The 20,556-nt window shown below is 38.7% G+C and overlaps 1 protein-coding gene across 1 annotated transcript in view; it reads left to right on the plus strand.

Annotated features, from left to right (window-relative positions):
• Positions 1 to 14,756, plus strand: part of slco4a1 (solute carrier organic anion transporter family, member 4A1) — a 36,685-nt gene extending 21,929 nt beyond the window's left edge. Inside the window, exons 6-13 of the mRNA XM_046869953.1 lie at positions 452 to 563; positions 2,509 to 2,663; positions 5,234 to 5,459; positions 6,943 to 7,105; positions 7,302 to 7,477; positions 7,592 to 7,656; positions 8,128 to 8,276; positions 12,495 to 14,756. Of these exons, the coding sequence (XP_046725909.1) occupies positions 452 to 563; positions 2,509 to 2,663; positions 5,234 to 5,459; positions 6,943 to 7,105; positions 7,302 to 7,477; positions 7,592 to 7,656; positions 8,128 to 8,276; positions 12,495 to 12,674 (1,226 nt within the window). The 3' untranslated portion in view covers positions 12,675 to 14,756. The remainder of the gene's footprint in view (positions 1 to 451; positions 564 to 2,508; positions 2,664 to 5,233; positions 5,460 to 6,942; positions 7,106 to 7,301; positions 7,478 to 7,591; positions 7,657 to 8,127; positions 8,277 to 12,494) is intronic.
• The last annotated feature ends 5,800 nt before the right edge of the window (positions 14,757 to 20,556 follow it).

Here is a 20,556-nt window from a genome sequence, read left to right on the forward strand (position 1 = left end):
AAGTTAGTGTAAAAAAATCCTAAAATGATTATCATTTTGCATCTTTTCTTCATGTGCACATTATTTACATTTTTTACATCACAAAAATCTACAATTTCAGTTTAGATGTGTAGGCCTTTTTTGTATCCACTGTAGTTCTTTATTTAGTTTTTATGACTAACAATGAAGAAAAGTAAATACATACAGTACAGACCAAAAGTTTGGACACACCAATATGACATATTTTCAGTTCACTTTTTTGTTATGTATATATTTCCACATGTGTTAATTCATAGTTTTGATGCCTTCAGTGTGACTCTACAATTTTCATAGTCATGAAAATAAAGAAAACTCTTTGAATGAGAAGTTGTGTCCAAACTTTTGGTCTGTACTGTATGACTATCTATATGTTGTTATATGTATATAATGTAACTAGATTTTCTATTTCTCATTCTCTCTCATACACTCACAGGTTCTCAGCGCTTTATAGCCATGCGTGTGTCTGAGGCTCATCAGTTAAAGGATGGAAGTCAAGTGACAGCCTCTGATCCCCAGTTTGGCAAGACAGTAAAAGACATGCCTAGGTGCAAGCACCTTCTCAAGACTGCATTAGACAAAATCCATGTGACACTAAAAAAATTGCAAACAACAACATTAAGAAGACAAGCTAAATAAAAAAGGACAGCAGAGGGTTATACCACACACAGATAATGCAGATGATGATACACAATAGGAGCATTTAGGAAAAGGAGCAAACATGTGGTCAAGCCTAAATAGTGTTTTTGGCCAAATGTGTGGGATGTAGTTTCTCTGAACTTCTGTTTTGGGCATTAATGTGAAGTATTGTAATAGAGTGTGCTTTGTTCTGCAACCAAGCACAATGACTGATTCATGAAAGCATGATTAGCACAAAAGATGAGTCTTCATTGTCATCTTTATAGTCAAAGGAGGAGCAAAGCATGAACTTTAAAAATCAGACAATATAACTGTCAGAAAATAGAGAAAATTTTACAATATATTCAAGTGTTCATAGTTCATTATTTAACTGCATTGATTGCTATGTTAATATTTTATGCCTTACATTGACTTCATATATTATTCTCTATTCATTTAATTAGCCAAAATAATTAAAACTGAACTTAAATATATGGGGACACATTCTATTCTATTCTATTATTCTTATATTATATTATATTATATTATATTATATTATATTATATTATATTATATCATGTATTTTATTTTATACCATTTTGATGATATGTGCATTTTTATATTTAGGTTAATTTTTGCATGAAATTCTTTCATATTTCCTTTATACCTTTACTAGTTCTAGAACAGGGTTTAAAAAAATGTAATATACACTCACTGGCCACTGTATTAGGATCAACCATGCATATGCTTAATTTTGGTGACGCTGGCCATAGCATGGTTGTTGGTGCCAGACAGTGGTAGACAATTATGTTTACTTCCTTACTATACTTAAGCAGATTTTTACACAGTTTTTGTACATTATTTTAGACTTTTACTTCAGTACATTTTATTGCATAATAGCTTACTTTTTTCCCCACTACATTTTAGAAACACACGCTCTTTATATACATAATTACCGTTATATGATAACAAGACCACAACCCCACAGTAACCCCACGGTTCTCGTGAGAGTTCCTATGAGGTAGTTTCACTTGCTGTAACAATACAAAATGCTCCTAAAGGTGTGATGTGCAGGAGATTGAAACACTTTTGGAGTTGTATAAAGTGCTTTAAATACTTAAGTATGACAAAAGCAAGAATGTTTGTACATTTATTCAAATTAAGAATGTAAAAGGATTACTTTCACTTTCAATATGGTAATATTTTAGCAGGATATTTGTACATTTACTCCAGTACAGGAGTGTTGTACTTTGTTGTCATCTGCTAGATAGACAAGTATTTGAGAAAGTGCTGATCTTTTAAGATATCCCTCACCACAATGTAGAGTTTGCAAAGTACAGCATGGAAATAAAGAACTTTCAATGAGCCGCAGTTCTACAGATAGAAGCAGCTTGATGATGAGAGAGGCTCTCTGTAGCCACAGTTCCTGCTGACAGATGTAAAACACATTGTGGTCTACTAGTATTGTAGAGCATCCACCTCATCGTTTGGTGAATGATGCCTTCTGTGATGCTTTAGTGGTCATTATATATGCAAAGGTGGATATTTCCGTTACTGTCAACTCAAAACAGTTTAACAGTTCTCCCCAGCCTCTCTCATGAACAAGGTTATACAGAACTGCCTCTCATATGGTGTTTTTATTCTGTGTCAAGAGATCAACAGTTTCTAAAATACTTAACCCTTCTGTCCGACGCCTATATTAGTCACTTAGGTCCCATTTTTTATGAATGCTAAAGAAAACATTTCTCTTCATGTATTTGCATGTATATGCATTACAAAACACCACACTGTATACTAGTAGCCATTCTTTCATGTTGTTTTTCCTCTGCCTAACTCACTCAGTTTCTCTCTCTGTGTTTCCACAACTCTCTCCAGGTCTGTGCTGCTCCTGCTAAAGAACCCTACGTTTATTTTTCTATGTCTGGCCGGTGCTACAGAGGCCACTCTTATTGCTGGAATGTCCACTTTTGGGCCCAAGTTCCTGGAGTCTCAGTTCAGTCTTAGTGCCTCCGAGGCAGCCACCTGGTTTGGTAAGAGAGCCATGCTGAACTACCACAGGCTTTATTTCAGTGACTCTCACATAACCCTAGTTGAAGTGTTTTCATCTATGAGAGAGGGAAAGAGTCTCCTTTGGGTGAATTTGACAGCCAGCCAGTATAGTTTCCGAAACTACTGTAGCTAAAATAATTAACCTTTTTTTTTTAATATATATTATTATTACCTTAACCATTATGCCTGCTGCTCCTGATTCTTCATGCTGGCATTTTTTTTTATAAAATTTTTTTATCTAGTTTTAATTTTAGCAAAATTTAGTGATTTTGATTCATTATTTATAGTAAGCTTAGTTTTTATAAGCAAACTTTAAATCATAAGGAGTCATCATAAGGGCGAGCGCCACACAACTCCCCACTTATGTTTTCACATAATTTATATTATTGGTGTTTAAGAGAACCAACTGTAAAGTAGACTTTATTTTTTTATTCCTTAATTTTTCAGACAAATGGACAACACAATAAAGAAATTCCCATTTGTCAGTTCTGCTTTGAATAATCAGCTGCTATCTTTTTACTTTCCAAAATTTTCACTCCCCCATGTGAAGTATTCCAAAAAGTTATTAATAGAGTTTCTTTCACATTTTGTCTCCAGTTTGGTCAAATTTCACCTTTTCACCATTTTCACATTCACCAAGTCTGTTTTATTCTGCTAAATTCTTCCTGTAGTTCAACAAACAGCTTTAGCCAGTTTAGTCAGAAATGAAAAATAAAGGCAAACATTTATTTCCTGAATAACACCCAGAAAAGAATATAAAGATTTAACTTTTGTTTGCTTTTTTATTTGTATTTTTTTTACACTTCTGTACTTATCTAATCTGAAAAATCCTATGTGTAATTATTTATAAACTTGCCTGTAGTTAATGACTAGCAGGATTACACATAAACATTCCTAGACAGGCAGTGGAGTGTTCATATTGACTTATGTAAATTTTGTCCTGAAAAGTTTTAACAGTGTAGGGTAAAGTGAATGTCGGCCTTTAACATACAGTCTCTTCTTTCTGGTCTACTATGTTGAGAATATAGAAGATAGTGATGGCTAGCTAGCTAGCCCTAAATAAAAACAAACCGAAATTAAGACAAAAATAAAAACAGAAATAAATATAACTTAGAATGGTTCTCATATGTTTAGGGCTGCTGCTATCGATTGTTTTTGTAATCAAGTATTCTAACGATTATGCCATCGATTAATCGAGAAATTGGATAAGAAGTACCTTTCGTTATTAAAGAGCAATCCTAAAAAAGAAAGAGAAAATAAGTCCGGTCTCTTAAAATAAACAAATAATTTGTTCCCTTTATTTGTTACCTGCATAAATGGGTTTAAGTGAACCCATCTAAACCCATTTAGTGTATTTAATTGCCATATTGCATAAAAATACGAATACAGTTGTGTTTAAAAAGTCCTTCTGCAGTGGCCATGTAGAGTAAGTTTTAAGAAAATATTTCGGTCACGGAACCTACCCCAGCCATTAGGGTTGCACAAACCAGTGCACTCTTAGTGCCGGTCCAAAACCCGGATAAATGGGGAGGGTTGCATTAGGAAGGGCATCCAGCATAAAAACATTTGGCAAATCAAACATGCGGATCATGAATACGGATGATCCGCTGTGGTGACCCCTAATGGGAGAAACCCAAAAGAAAGTTTATTTTTTTAATTAAACTCATAATTATTCTTACTTATGTATTTTATTAAATCTCGCACACTCATGATCTGGCTTACTTGTCTCTGGAAAGCTGTTTAAAAATTCTCACAAACTAAATCCGATTATTTTTTTGCCAGCTTTGAACGCACTGTATAAAAATAAAATCATAAAAATACATTTCAATTGCTGTAAAAATGGTACCCACACTGTACAGTGTTTTTCTTTATGTTTTAGTTTAAAATAGTCCTAAACATTGGAAACATTCTGCCATTTTCTATAGCCCGAATCTTCTCCTCGCCCCTTACTGTTTTCTTCCTGTTCCTTCATTTTTTCATTCTGCAGCGTCTTCTGTGTTTACCTATTCAGAGTGCTTCAGAGTTTAGTGGGTGGTGCTTTAGTAATAATGGTCTGTGGAAAACACAATACTTTGTGTGTAGTTAAATGGACAAAATTAATAATTTGCCTTGATTATTTTTTGTAATTGAATTACTCAAGTTACTCGTTGGAATCGTTTCAGCCCTATGTATGTATGTTTAAGTTTGGGATGTAATTCATGTTCATTATTGTTTTGTTGACTAGCAGTTGGTTGCACCTTTGAAAGACATGGAGAAGCAATGGGTACAGGCCGAATGAGTGAATAAAGCACTGTCCATTAAAATGTTGAAGTGTTAAAAGCCGATTTAAGTTGTTAAAAGTGAATCTGATGTGTCTATGGGCTTAAACCCATAGACACAGGCTGGACTGTCCACCAAAAACAGCCATTGTAATAAATTGACGGTAAGATACTACGAAGACATGTTGATACTATTTGACATTTTGTTGTAAAGCCCATGTCTACAGTAGTTGTGAAGCCTATGTCCATGTTAAATCTATGTCTGTGTGTAACAAACCAATTTCTGTCCAAAGGTTACATGGTGGTACCCGCTGGAGGGGGCGGTACCTTTCTAGGTGGCTACATTGTAAAGAAGATGAACCTACGTTGCCGTGGCATCATTCGCTTTTGCATGCTGTGTGCCCTGGTGAGCCTTGCAGCCGTCTTCATCTTTCTGTTGCACTGCCCCAACGTGCCCATGGCTGGAGTAACCACACCATACCAGAGAAGCTCTCAAAGCTTCATCTATGCAGACAACAGGTACACAACCATTTAGCATCAGGCCATCTGAGGTACTACAGCATAATATGTACTTTGTATCATTTAGCCTTTTATTAACATCATTTTATAAAATGAATAAATAAATAGTTTTAATTGTGTTACCCTAACATAATACAGCATCAGTTTGTGAAATATATAAACAGCTGGGTGGTTAATATTAGTGGGCACGATATATAAATAACTACACAAATAATATGGAATCTAAATAGCCTTATTTACAGATTTGGAAAAAAATGTCTAAAACCTAATTTTTCAAATTAGAGGTAACAAAGCAGCATGTAGAGTTTTGTAATATGGACAATAATATGCTGATTAAAATGCATTTTGGTGGAAAAATAGAGCTTAAAATGTATTGAATCACTTTGTTGATTCCTTTATGTTAAATACAATACAGTGCATCCAGAAAGTATTCACAGCGCTTCACTTTTCTACATTTTATGTTACAGCCTTATTCCAAAATAGATTCAATTAATTATTTTCCTCAAAATACTACAAACAAAACCCCATATTGATATCGTGAAAGAAGTGTGTTTAAAATCTTTGCACATTTATTAAAGATAAATTAAATGTATTCACATTCACAATATATTAAAAATATTCACAGACTTTGCTCAATATTTTGTTGAAACACCTTTGGCACCAATTACAGCCTCAACTCTTTTTGAGTATGATGCTACAAGCTTGGCATCCTTTTTTTGGGCAGGTTCTCCCATTCTTCTTTGCAGAACCTCTCAAGCTCCATCAGGTTCGATGGGGAGCTTCGGTCCACAGCCATTTTCAGATCTCTCCAGAGATGTTTAATTAGGTTACAAGTCTGGGCTCTGGCTGGGCCACTCTAGGACATTCACAGAGTTGTCCCATAGCCATTCCTTTGTTATATTGGCTGTGTGCTTAGGGTTGTTGTCCTGTTAGATGTAGCGTCGCTGCAGTTTGACGTCCAGATCGCTCTGGAGCAAGTTTTCATCAAGGATGTCTCTGTACATTGTTGCATTCATCTTTCCCTAAATCCTTATTAGTCCCCCAGTTCCTCCGGCTGAAAAACCTCCCCACAGAATCATGATGCCACCACCATGCCTTACTATTGGAATGGTATTGGCCAGGTGATGAGCAATGCCTTGTTTTCCCCCGACATGACGCTCCAGCCAGGCTGCCTTGTGCCTTTTACTGAGAAGTGGCTTCCATCTGGCTACTCTCTCATATAGGCCCAATTAGTGGAGTGCTGCAGAGAGTTAATTTCTGGATGCACTGTATATAAGCATTGTGCTTATAAGCATTATGTATATATGCAAAAATGATTACTTATTGGTTTATGTTGGCTTCCTAAAAAAAAAACATAAATGTATTATACGTACATTAGCTTAGTTGTACAATCAGCGGTAGTTGTGGTGCATTTCCAGCATTTCAAGTTTAATCCCTCTTATCTCTTCCATTATTCTCTTACTGTCACTTTCTTTCTGTCCAGTTTTGTTCTAGATAAGAACTTGACCACACACTGCAATGCAGAATGTCACTGTGTCGAGGCACTGTATAACCCAGTGTGTGGAGCTGATGGAGTGATGTACTACTCTCCCTGCCATGCTGGCTGTAGTGCTCTCAACAACACACACAAGCAGGCAGAACGACAGGTACTGCATACAATGCACCCTCTCATTTACTAACCTTGATGGAGCAATTCAGTTAATATTATACTCTTATAAGTCGTACTTAATAAATTGTGTAAATAACAGTGAATAAAGATTTTTTTTTTTTTCAAAAATAAAGGAGCTCTTCAAAAAGCATCGCCTCAGTTTTATCATTAGCTACGTGCATGTGTGTTCACAGGTGTTTACAGATTGTAACTGCATTATGGGTAATATGTCGAGTGGCCTAAAAGGACAGGCCATTGCAGGAAAGTGTAGCTCGTCCTGTAACCACATGCCAACCTTCCTCACCTTCTTCTTCGTCATCATCTTCTTCACCTTTCTGTGCAGTATTCCTGCACTCACAGCTACTCTAAGGTAAAAAAAAAAACACATGGCCACAGAGACCATTTCTTTTTTAGTGCACACACACACACACACACACACACACACACACACACACACACTGAGCTTGTCTCATCAATCTTTAAGGTGTGTTCCTGACAGCCAGAGGTCATTTGGACTGGGCATTCAGTGGATTGTGGTGCGAACACTGGGTACGTTCAACTCTCATGAAATTGCAATAATATCATTAATAGTACTTTCTACATGGTGATATCAGAAGATATTAAAGGGTCGGAAAATAATGCATTTTTATGAAAGGTAAGGGGAAATGTTGTGATTGATGAAGCACAGTTTAATCTTTTGGAATATGAAAAGCAACATAAAGATAAATAACAATGGCTTTTGATTTGAGATTGACCGAAAGTAAAAAGGCAATAGTATGATATTTATCATAACTTACAATGTTTTGGGTTTGTTTATCTGTGCTCACATGCAGTCACATTGTCTTTTTAATATTTAACTTGATATAAAAGATAAAGAACCAAATATAAGAGAAGCAGCATTAAAATAATTGTTAATGTTAAACAGTCTATGGCTCATTTCTTTTTTTTTTTTTTATGCTTTTAATGCTGTGTGTGAGGATTAAGCTTACTGGTTTGTATCTTATTCCCACATCATTGCAGGTGGCATTCCCGGTCCAATAGCTTTTGGTTCAGTGATTGACATCTCTTGTCTGCTATGGCAAGAAAGGTGTGGAGAACGTGGGTCATGCTATCTTTACCAGAATTCTGCCATGAGCCAGTACACACTTATTGCTGGCATCATCTACAAGGTAACACAATGTATTTTGACACTTGATTTAGACCAATTTACCATTGGCTATCACTCTTTTTAGGCTTGGTAAGATAACAAGCCTGACTAGCATCTATGTATCAGAAAAGTCTGATATTTTCTATTAATTATAGTCCTGAAAAGCATTTCTGACCTGCAATGTTTATTATTTTGCATGTACTGTATCTCAAACAGTAAGTAAAGTTACAACATTTTAAAGTTTGATTGTAACAGACTCCACTGAAAGTCAGTCTGCTTTTTATTAGATAATGGCTATGCTACTTATAATATAGCAGCATGTTTTTTTCTATTTTTTTCAATTAAAGGCTTACCAGGTCTTTACTCAGATATCATTAAACACATTAGTTTCCTTACCTGAGTAACTTTACTAACACATTTGACTGATGACTGCCCACTAATATTGGTGGTAAATTATTTAGTTAGGTCTGTTTATTTGATTACATTTCTTCATACTTGTTTTTTTGTTTTTATTAGGTTTTTAAAACAATTTTTACATTTTTACATTTTATCCACCATGAACTATACAAACCCAGCCATTATGGATGCACAAGCCAGTGCACTCTTAGTGCCGGTCCCAAGCCCGGGTAAATGGGGAGGGTTGCGTTAGGAAGGGCATCCAGCGTAAAACATGTGCCAAATCAAATATGCGGATCACAAATAAGAATTTCATACCGGATCGGTCGAGGCCCGGGTTAACAACGACCGCCACAGGTATCGTTAGCCGACAGGGTACCGTGGAAATTGGGCTACTGTTGGTCAAGGAGGAGAAGGAGAGGAGGAAGACGCTACAGAGACGGCAGGAAAGGAGCAGTGTAGAAGAGTGGAGGTTCGGGTTGGTACTTTAAATGTTGGTACTATGACGGTAAAGGGAGAGGTAGCTGATATGATGGAGAGGAGAAAGGTAGATATGCTGTGTGTTCAGGAGACCAAGTGGAAAGGGAGTAAGGCCAGGAACATTGGAGGTGGATTTAAACTGTTTTATCATGGTGTGGATGGAAAGAGAAATGGTGTAGGGGTGATTCTGAAGGAAGAGTACAGTAAGAGTGTAGTGGAGGTGAAGAGAGTTTCTGATAGGGTGATGATCGTGAAGGTGGAAGTTGAAGGATGATGATAAATGTCATCAGTGCCTATGCTCCACAAGTTGGCTGTGAGATGGAGGAGAAGGAAAGATTCTGGAGTGAATTAGATGAAGTGGTAGATGGTGTACCTAGGAAAGAACGATTGGTGATTGGGGCAGACTTTAATGGGCATGTAGGTGAAGGAACAGAGGTGATGAGGAGGTGATGGGTAGGTATGGTTTTAAGGAGAGGAATGTGGAAGGGCAGATGGTGGTAGATTTTGCTAAAAGGATGGAAATGGCAGTGGTGAACACTTATTTTAAGAAGAAGGAGGATCATAGGGTGGCGTATAAGAGTGGAGGAAGGTGCACACAGGTGGACTATGTGCTATGCAGGAGATGCAACCTGAAGGAGATTGGAGACTGTAAGGTGTTGGCAGGGGACAGTGTAGCTAGACAGCATCGGATGGTGGTCTGTAGGATGGTTTTGGAGGCGAAGAAGAAGAGGAGGAGAGTGAGGACTGAAAGAAGAATAAGATGGTGGAAACTGAAGGAGGAAGAGTGTAGTGTGAGGTTCAGGGAAGAGGTCAGACAGAGGCTCAGTGGTGTTGAAGAGGTGTTGGATGATTGGGCAACTACTGCAGGAGTGATGAGGAGGCAGCTAGAAAAGTACTTGGTGTGACATCTGGAAATAGAAAGCAAGACAAGGAGACGTGGTGGTGGAATGAGGAAGTGCAGGAGAGCATAAGGAGAAAGAGGTTGGCAAAACAGAAGTGGGATAGACAGAGTGATGAGAAAAGTAGGCAGGAGTACAAGAAGATGCGGCAGCAGGTAAGAGGGATGTGGCGAAAGCCAAGGAAAAGGCATATGAGGAGCTGTATGAGAGGTTGGACACTAAGGAAGGAGAAAAGGATTTATACCGATTGGCCAGGCAGAGGGACCGAGCTGGAAGGATGTACTGCAAGTTAGAGCAGTAAAGGATGGAGAGGAAATGTGTTGACTAGTGAGGAGAGTGTGTTGAGAAGGTGGAGGGAGTATTTTGAGCAGCTGATGAATGAGGAAAATCAGAGAGAGAGAAGGTTGGATGATGTGGAGTTGGTGAAGCAGGAAGTGGATAGGATTAGTAAGGAGGAAGTGAGAGCAGCGATTAAGAGGATGAAGAGTGGAAAGTCGGTTGGACCAGATGACATACCGGTAGAAGCGTGGAGATGTTTAGAGAGATGGCAGTGGAGTTTTAACCAGATTGTTTAACAGGATTTTGGAAGGTGAGAAGATGCCTGAGGAATGGAGAAGAAGTGTGCTGGTACCGATCTTTAAGCATAAAGGAGATGTGCAGACCTGCAGTAACTACAGGGGAATTAAGTTGATCAGTCACACCATGAAGTTATGGGAAAGAGTAGTGGAAGCCAGGCTGAGAGAAGAGGTGACCATCTGTGAGCAACAGTATGGTTTCATGCCGAGGAAGAGCACCACAGATGCCTTATTTGCTTTGAGGATGTTGATGGAGAAGTATAGAGAAGGACAGAAGGAATTGCATTGTGTATTTGTGGATTTAGAGAAAGCGTCGACAGAGTGCCAAGAGAGGAGTTGTGGTATTGTATGAGGAAGTCAGGTGTGTCAGAGAAGTATGTGAGGGTGGTGCAGGACATGTATGAGGACAGTGTGACGGCAGTGAAGTGTGCAGTAGGTACGACAGACTGGTTCAGGGTGAAGGTTGGACTGCATCAAGGATCGGCCCTGAGTCCTTTCCTGTTTGCAGTGGTGATGGACAGGTTGACGGACGAGGTCAGACAGGAGTCTCCTGGACTATGATGTTTGCGGATGATATTGTGATTTGTGGTGAGAGTAGGGAGCAGGTTGAGAAGAGCCTGGAGAGGTGGAGATATGCGCTGGAGAGAAGGGGAATGAAAGTCAGTAGGAGTAAGACAGAGTACATGTGTGTGAATGAGAGGGAGGGCAGTTGAGTGATGCGGTTGCAGGAGAAGAGGTGGAGAAGGTGGAGGAGTTCAGGTACCTGGGGTCAACAGTGCAAAGTAATGGAGATTGTGTTAGAGAAGTAAAGAAAAGAGTGCAGGCAGGGTGGAGTGGTGGAGAAGAGTGACAGGAGTGATTTGTGATAGTAGGGTATCTGCAAGAATGAAAGGGAAAGTTTATAGGACTGTGGTGAGACCTGCGATGTTGTATGGTTTAGAGACAGTGGCATTGAGTAAAAGACAGGAAGTGGAGCTGGAGGTAGCAGAGCTGAAGATGTTAAGGTTTTCGTTGGGAGTGACAAGGATGGACAAGATTAGAAATGAGTTTATTAGAGGGACACATGTAGGATGTTTTGGTGACAAGGTGAGGAGGCGAGATTAAGATGGTTTGGACATGTGCAGAGGAGGGACATGAATTATATTGGTAGAAGAATGCTGAGGATGGAGCCACCAGGTAGGAGGAAAAGAGGAAGGCCAAGGAGGAGGTTCATGGATGTGGTGAGGGAAGACATGCAGGTAGTTGGTGTGAAAGAGGCAGATGTAGAGGACAGGGTGGTGTGGAGACGGATGATCCGCTGTGGCGACCCCTAATGGGAGCAGCCGAAAGAAGAAGAAGAAGAAGATCCACCATGAACTATACAAACTTTGTCACTGTTTTTATGATGTAATGGCACATGTGCATCTCCTTAATTTTATATCCAGCACCTGATTAAAATAAATTATTTATTTATCTTAAATCCATTTTGCTAGGAGCTTAATCAAACTGATCAAACTGAGCTTGATTACAAAACACTTAGATATCAAGCTTTTAGACTTTAGAGCTAAAAACCTAAGACAGGTTTAAAGCAATGCCTAAATTAAAAAATGTATGCATTTTCTGCAAAATATTTTTATTTTCACAGTCATTAATTTATAATATTAGTACATTTGTAATTTACTATTATAATTTAGAATCTCTTTTAGATTTCAGCAACTTCCTTGGAAGTTCGGGCAGGGCTCTACAGGCTGCCAAATGTTTATCTTTTATTGCTATGAATTGAAAAGTAAAGAATTAGTACTAGAACTAGAAGTAAATACACTGTCATACAGGGAATAGAATAAATTTTGATGAATTACTGAGAAATGTAATAATTGCTCTCTTTCCTTCTCTCTCTTTTTTCTCTCCCAGTTTTTAGGCACTGTATTCTTCATGTTGGCAAGTGTGCTATACAAGCCTCCTCCAGATTCTTCACAGAACAGCTGTGAGAACACAGACCACAGTGCTGCAGACAAAGGTGTAGCGGTTGGACACCTGCCAGTTACGGACCTCCCACCTGAGATCATAGTCAACGTAGATGCCAAGTTTTGACCTCCGACTCCAAACGCACACCTGCATGAGTGTGTGTGAATATGTGCACGTCCATCAACTTTATGGCATATAAACCTGCACTGTGGTTATTATGTCTTTTCTTCAGTTGCACACGAATTGGCCCGAACATGCCTCGCACAAATCTGATACATCTGATACATGAAGATCATCTGATGCTGCAAACGGATGGATCACATTTGTTCTTAATGAATTAATGGTGAATAATGAAAGATGCAGAAAGAAGTTCATGTTTCTGTTTGAATAGCCCTGTGTGATCAGTATATTTCGGATATTTAGATTCTTTTTAACCAGCCCAAGTTATCATAGATCAGAGATTAAATCCAAAGATTAATCCTAGAGGCCCAACACCTAACACAACCAGTCCATCTTATGCAAGGCAAAATTAACTGTTTATGAGCTGGACTGAGTGTGTTTGGAGCATGAGGACACTGCATGGCACCCAGCCAAAAATACCTTTTTTTTTCTAGAATGTATGCAATGTCATTTTTGATTCGGTGCAAATATTATAGGCAGTATTATGCTCATTTTTTCTCTTCATTAATTGATTTATCAGTTATCTGGTCAATGTCATGGCGAATCCAGGGTTTATCATGCACACACATCCACACACTTATTTACACATAGGGGCAATATAGATGAACTAATCCACCTCTTAACAGGTGGAGGGAAAACAGACAACCCAGAAGAACCCAAAGTTATAATCTATCCTACAACTGTGAGGCAGCAATGATACCTACTGCGCCACAGTGCTGCACATCATTTTTTATATACTGTATATCAGATATACAGTACATTGACATTCTACTATAAATACTTATTCTATTTAAAAGCACATAGAAATTTCAAAGTAGTTATTAATTCACTATAAATTATACAAATAAGATTTGGCTAAAATGATTGACACCAAAGTAATTAAATCAACAGCTCCTTAAATGGACTTACTGTACTTGCAATGGATCATCTATTTATTGGTATTTTTAGGAGTCTTGCTAGACTACTATTTAAGAAACAAACAGTCCAGATGATTATGTGCCGATCTTGCTGAGCCTTTACTCTTCTAACCTGCAACTCTGTTTGCACTTTAACGTCCTAAAACTAAATCACTGATTCACTGAACACCATGTCTGGTTATATAGGCTGCAATATTAGTATCATATGCAAGCCCTTATCTGTGTTCAGCACATGACTCGATATATGTGTTTTTTAATGGCTAACTAAAAGTATAAACAGGACCTACAGTTTTAAACAATTATAGTGCCAAAATATGTCTTTTAGGACTATGCAGGTGAGAATCGCCTTATGGATTTGGTGTATGTTGCAGCTTACGAAAAGAATAAAGGTGGCAGCAAAAACCTGTTGGTTATCAACTTACCTGTTTGAATTATAAACTATATGAACTGTGCTGATTTATAATTTACAGCAGCAGTTCAGTAAGTCATCATTTTTTTATTTCACATTGTGACCTTCTACATCCCTTTACGCTGTACCATTTCACAAATGCATTTCATTTAAATTTGCGAACTACCAAATGCATTAGGTGGCACTTTTAATGTTTTATGATTAGCATATATATATATATATATATATACTTTTTTACTTATTTGTGTTATAATCCTATTTTATATATATCAAACAAACATTTAAACATTTTTTAAAAAGTATTGAACACCTTCACTGGGTTCATCCTCCAAAAAAATGCACTCAAGAAACTCTTCGAAGATTTGCACAAATGAAATTGAAAAAAAAATTTGATGGTTGATAAAAGCAGATTTTTTTGTTTGTATTGTTTATCTTTTCTGTATTTATAATGTTTGCCCTAATAACTGCAAGCAACAATGCCTCAATATGCCATCATGTTTTTCCCAGTAAACATTTGTGTGTGATAAATTCATGTAATTCTCTCGATGTTAGTTGTAGATTTGAGTAGCGACAACCATCACAATCCATTCACAATGCGGGTGAGGGTAAGAAGGGACTGTTTTGTTTTGATGACTTTTGTTTAATATCACTATTTTGATGCAAATGTTTCAGTAAATTTTTTTCTTAAGAAGTCTAAATCCACAAACGTGTGTCCGAGTCATGTTTATTAGTATTGTTGTTGTTGTTGAGTTTATTTATTCATACCGGGTTACCAACAACCGCCAAAGGTATCGTTAGCCAAGAGGGTACCGGTTGAAATTGGGCTACTGTTGGCCGAAGGAGGAGAAGGAGAGGAGAAAGACGACTAAACAGACAGCATGGAAGTAAAAGTGTAGGAGAGTGGAGGTTAGGGTTAGTACTTTAAATGTTGGTACTATGACTGGTAAAGGGAGAGAGATAGCTGATATGATGGAGAGAAGAATGGTAGATATGTTGTGTGTTCAGGAGACCAAGTGGAAATGGAGTAAGGCTAGGAACATTGTAGGTGGGTTTAAACTGTTCTTTCATGGTGTGGACGAAAATAAATGGTGTAGGGGTGATTCTGAAGGAAGAGTATAGTAAGAGTGTAGTGGAGGTGAAGAATGTTTCTGATAGGGTGATGAATGTGAAGCTAGAAGTTGAAGGGGCGATGATAAATGTCAACAGTGCTTGTGATTGGTGATTGGGGCAGATTTTAATGGGCATGTAGGTGAAGGAACAGAGGACGGAGAGGAATGTTGAAGGGCAGATAGTGGTAGATTTTGTGGAATGAGGACGTACAGGAAAGTATAAGGAGAAAGATGTTGGCAAAACAGAATTGGGATTGACAGAGTGATGTGAAAAGTAGGCAGGAGTACAATGTGACGCGGCAGCAGGTAAAGAGGTATGTGGCGAAAGCCAAGGAAAAGGCATATGAGGAGCTGTATGAGAAGTTGTACACTAAGGAGGGAAAAAAAGGGATTTGTACCAATTGGCCAGGCGGAGGGACAGAGCTGGGAAGGATGTGCTGCAAATTAGAGCAATAAAGGATGAAAATGGAAATGTGTTAACTAGTGAGGGGAGTTTGTTGAGAAGGTGGAGGGAGTATATTGAGCAGCTAATAAACGAGGAAAATGAGAGAGAGAGAGAGAAGGTTGGATAGTGTGGAGGTGGTAAAGCAGGAAGTGGATAGGATTAGTAAGGAGGTAGTGAGAGCAGCAATAAATGGAGGATGAAGAGTTGAAAGTCAGTTGGACCAGATGACACACCGGTAGAAGCATGGAGATGTTTAGGAGAGATGGCAGTTGAGTTTTTAACAAGATTGTTTAACAGGATTTTGGAAGGTGAGAGGATGCCTGAGGAATGGAGAAGGAGTGTGCTGGTACCAATCTTTAAGAACAAGGAAGATGTGCAGACCTGCAGTAACTACAGGGGAATTAAATTGATCAGTCACACCATGAAGTTATGGAAAAGAGTAGTGGAAGCCAGGCTGAGGGAAGTGGTGACCATCTGTAAGCAACAGTATAGTTTTATGCTGAGGAAGAGCACTACAGACACATTTTTTGCTTTGAGAATGTTGATAGAGAAGTATAGAGAAGGTCAGAAGGAGTTGCATTGTGTGTTTGTGGATTTAGAGAATACATACGAAAGGGTGCCGAGAGAGGAGTTGTGGTATTGTATGAGGAAGTCAGGTGTGTCAGAAAAGTATAAAAGGGAGGTGCAGGACATGTAGGAGGGCAGTGTGAAAGCAGTAAAGTGTGCAGTAGGAACGACAGACTGGTTCAAGGTGGAGGTTGGACTGCATCAAGGATCGGCTCTGAGCCTTTTCCTGTTTGCAGTGGTGATGGACAGGTTGACGGACGAGGTTAGACAGGAGTCTCCATGAAATATGATGTTTGCGGATGATATTGTTATTTGTGGTGAGAGTAGGGAGCAGGTTGAGAAGAGCCTGGAGAGGTAGAGGTATGCACTGGAGAGAAGGGGAATGAACATCAATAGGAGTAAGACAGAGTACATGTGTGTGAATGAGAGGAAGGACAGTGGTGAGACCAGTGGTGTATGGTTTAGAGACAGTGGCAACAAGTAAAAAACAGGAGGTGGAGCTGGAGGTAGCAGAGCTGAAGATGTTGAGGTTTTCGTTGTTAGTGGCAAGGATGGACAGGATTAGAAATGAGTTTATTAGAGGGACCGCGCATGTAAGACGTTTTGGAGACAAGGTGAGGGAGGCAAGATTGAGCTGGTTTAGACATGTGCAGAGGAGGGACATGGGGTATATCGGTAGGAGAATGCTGAGGATGGAGCCACCAGGAAGGAGGAAAAGAGGAAGGCCAAGGAGGAGGTTTATGGATGTGGTGAGGGAAGACATGCAGGTAGTTGGGCTGATAGAGGCAGATGTAGAGGACAGTGGGGTATGGAGACAGATGATCCACTGTGGCGACCCCTAATGAGCGAATCCCGAAAAAAAAGAAGTTGTTGCAGAGTTTATTTGAACATCCTGACATCCTGCACAACCAACAAGGACTGGTTAACCTAAATGAATAGTTTGGATTACAAAAAAAATTACAAAATATTTAATATATGAATAGACACAAATATCCATAATATTGATCTAGAGAGAAAAAAAGACCCATTATAATAAAAAATACATCTATACTGTGATGGAGGAAAATCAGAATCACCTTTATTGCCAAGTTTTATTGGTCACATGTACAAGGAAATTGTCATGGTGTGCTGATGCTTTAAAAAATATAAAAACTTGGAAAAGATAATAAAAAAAGAAACAGTCATTGACTGTACTATTAGTGCAGAGTATGTGAAGTGAGTAATTACAAATGATAATATTTTCCAAACAAGTCCAAAGGTGCAGGGGTGCATCATAGTAGTCTTGGTTGTTTGTTTTAATATATGAAATATCAGTGTGTGGTTTACAGTTATGTTGTAATGTAAGTGGTAGTGGAGGCAGATAAGAGACATGTTGGTCCTTGCTACTGTTGATGAGGTTGGTTGCAGATGAAAAGAAAAATGTAGAAAATAATCATAGGAAAACAAAACAAAACAAAAAAAGAGCACACTGAATTATCAAGTGGCTAAAAAAATATATTTGAGTGTTGAAAACTCTTGAACTATGTTCCTACTGTGGTGAGACTTTATTATACTTATACTAACTTCTATAATTTTACTTCTACTTAATAAATTATTCTCTGTTACAGTATCATCATCAATATTGTCATCATCATCTCTGTCTATCTTTTTCTTTTTCAAAAATATAAAATTAGACAAAAGCAGGCATCTTTTACAGAGATACATAACACACCACATCAATACTTTGCAATTGGACTAAAACCTCAAAATTGAATTTTCCCTGTATATAGTTGCAAGGCCAACAGGTTTATTGTCTAAAGTCTGCTTCTTCACTTGTATTGGAGCACCAAAATATTGTATATTGCTATTGGAATAACAAGATATAGATGAGACAATTGGTCAGAATTTCCGGTTTCATTTTTACTTTACAACTTTTTCTTGTAACTCAGGTGTGCCTTATTAGAGTATGTTAACAATTAATAGATCTTAATGCTTACTCTTAGTGTACATTTTTGGGGTTTTGCCTGTGAAGACAATCTATTAAATTGGCTAAAGCAACATAAAGACCTGAGAGCTACTTAAAGGACTTGTAAGACTTGTAAGTGTTTCGTCACTTGTAATGGTTTTTACTTATTATTTCTCCACAAGAGGGCACTAGAAGCTGCTTTTCGGTTCCCGCTCCTAGAGTTCATGCTCTTACCAACCCAGGAGTAAATCAGGAGAATCTAATCTTCACATTTGTTTTACTGTTATTCTGAAGACCTTCCATTGGCATAAATATTAATGCAGCTAATTATTTGTGACACCTAAATCTAACCATAGACTTCTGTATCCAATAGGGAAATGTTTTAGCTCTTTATTTATTTTAAATAAATGTCCGATATCTTTCTTTATTGGAACACTTTCACCCCATCATAATTTTCTCCTGAGATCATTCTGGAGGATTTGGATTTCTACATTATGGAATTTCATGAAGAACTGGAGATGAAATATCAGTGCAGGAATTAGCATTAATAAGATCTGTGAGCCTAGAACACATAATACATGCCATTCACCTAGATGAAAATGACCAGCTGCACTGATGCATAATAGAGGGATATATTATTCTCATTTGATGAAATCAATCCATGTAATCAGTTTAATTCAACTAAGTATATAATCTATTGTTTGTATTATATGAAGCATTTTAGGTGAATAAGATTCTTATTTTCTGTAGCCCAATATCATTAATATGTTCTTAATTTTCCCAACCCAGCCATTAGGGGGGCACAAGCCAGTGCACTCTTAGTGCCGTACTTTAAATGTTGGTACTATGAGGGTAAAGGGAGAGAGATAGCTGATATGATGGAGAGAAGAAAGGTAGATATGCTGTGTGTTCAGGAGACCAAGTGGAAAGGGAGTAAGGCCAGGAACATTGGAGGTGGATTTAAACTGTTTTATCATGGTGTGGATGGGAAGAGAAATGGTGTAGGGGTGATTCTGAAGGAAGAGTACAGTAAGAGTGTGTTGGAGGTGAAGAGAGTTTCTGATAGGGTGATGATCGTGAAGGTGGAAGTTGAAGGGATGATGATAAATGTCATCAGTGCCTATGCTCCACAAGTTGGCTGTGAGATGGAGGAAAAGGAAAGATTCTGGAGTGAATTAGATGACGTGGTAGATGGTGTTCCTAGGAAAGAACGATTGGTGATTGGGGCAGACTTTAATGGGCATGTAGGTGAACAGAGGTGATGAGGAGGTGATGGGTAGGTATGGTTTTAAGGAGAGGAATGTGGAAGGGCAGATGGTGGTAGATTTTGCTAAAAGGATGGAAATGGCAGTGGTGAACACGTATTTTAAGAAGAAGGAGGATCATAGGGTGACGTATAGGAGTGGAGGAAAGTGCACACAGGTGGACTATGTGCTATGCAGGAGATGCAACCTGAAGGAGATTGGAGACTGTAAGGTGTTGGCGGGGGACAGTGTAGCTAGACAGCATCGGATGGTGGTCTGTAGGATGGTTTTGGAGGCGAAGAAGAAGAGGAGGAATGTAAGGATTGAAAGAAGAATAAGATGGTGGAAAATGAAGGAGGAAGAGTGTAGTGTGAGGTTCAGGGAAGAGGTCAGACAGGGGCTCGGTGGTGGTAAAGAGGTGCGGATGATTGGGGAACTACTGCAGGAGTGATGAGGAGGCAGCTAGAAAAGTACTTGGTGTGACATCTGGAAATAGAAAGCAAGACAAGGAGACGTGGTGGTGGAATGAGGAGGTGCAGGAGAGCATTAGGGGAAAGAGGTTGGCAAAACAGAAGTTGGATCGACAGAGTGATGAGAAAAGTAGGCAGGATTACAAGGAGATGCGGCAGCAGGTAAAAGGGATGTGGCGAAAGCCAAGGAAAAGGCATATGAGGAGCTGTATAAGAGGTTGGACACTAAGGAAGGAGAAAAGGATTATACCGATTGGCCAGGCAGAGGGACTGAGCTGGGAAGGATGTGCTGCAAGTTAGAGCAATAAAGGATGGAGAGGGAAATGTGTTGACTAGTGAGGAGAGTGTGTTGAGAAGGTGGAGGGAGTATTTTGAGCAGCTGATGAATGAGGAAAATCAGAGAGAGAGAAGGTTGGATGATGTGGAGTTGGTGAAGCAGGAAGTGGATAGGATTAGTAAGGAGGAAGTGAGAGCAGCAATTACAAGGATGAAGAATGGAAAGTCGGTTGGACCAGATGACATACCGGTAGAGGCGTGGAGATGTTTAGAAGAGATGGCAGTGGAGTTTTTAACCAGATTGTTTAACAGGATTCTGGAAGGGGAGAGGATGCCTGAGGAATGGAGAAGGAGTGTGCTGGTACCGATCTTTAAGCATAAGGGAGATGTGCAGACCTGCAGTAACTACAGGGGAATTAAGTTGATCAGTCACACCATGAAGTTAT

This window comes from Silurus meridionalis, chromosome 16 (assembly GCF_014805685.1).
Source record: "Silurus meridionalis isolate SWU-2019-XX chromosome 16, ASM1480568v1, whole genome shotgun sequence".
Taxonomy (NCBI): Eukaryota; Metazoa; Chordata; class Actinopteri; order Siluriformes; family Siluridae; genus Silurus; species Silurus meridionalis.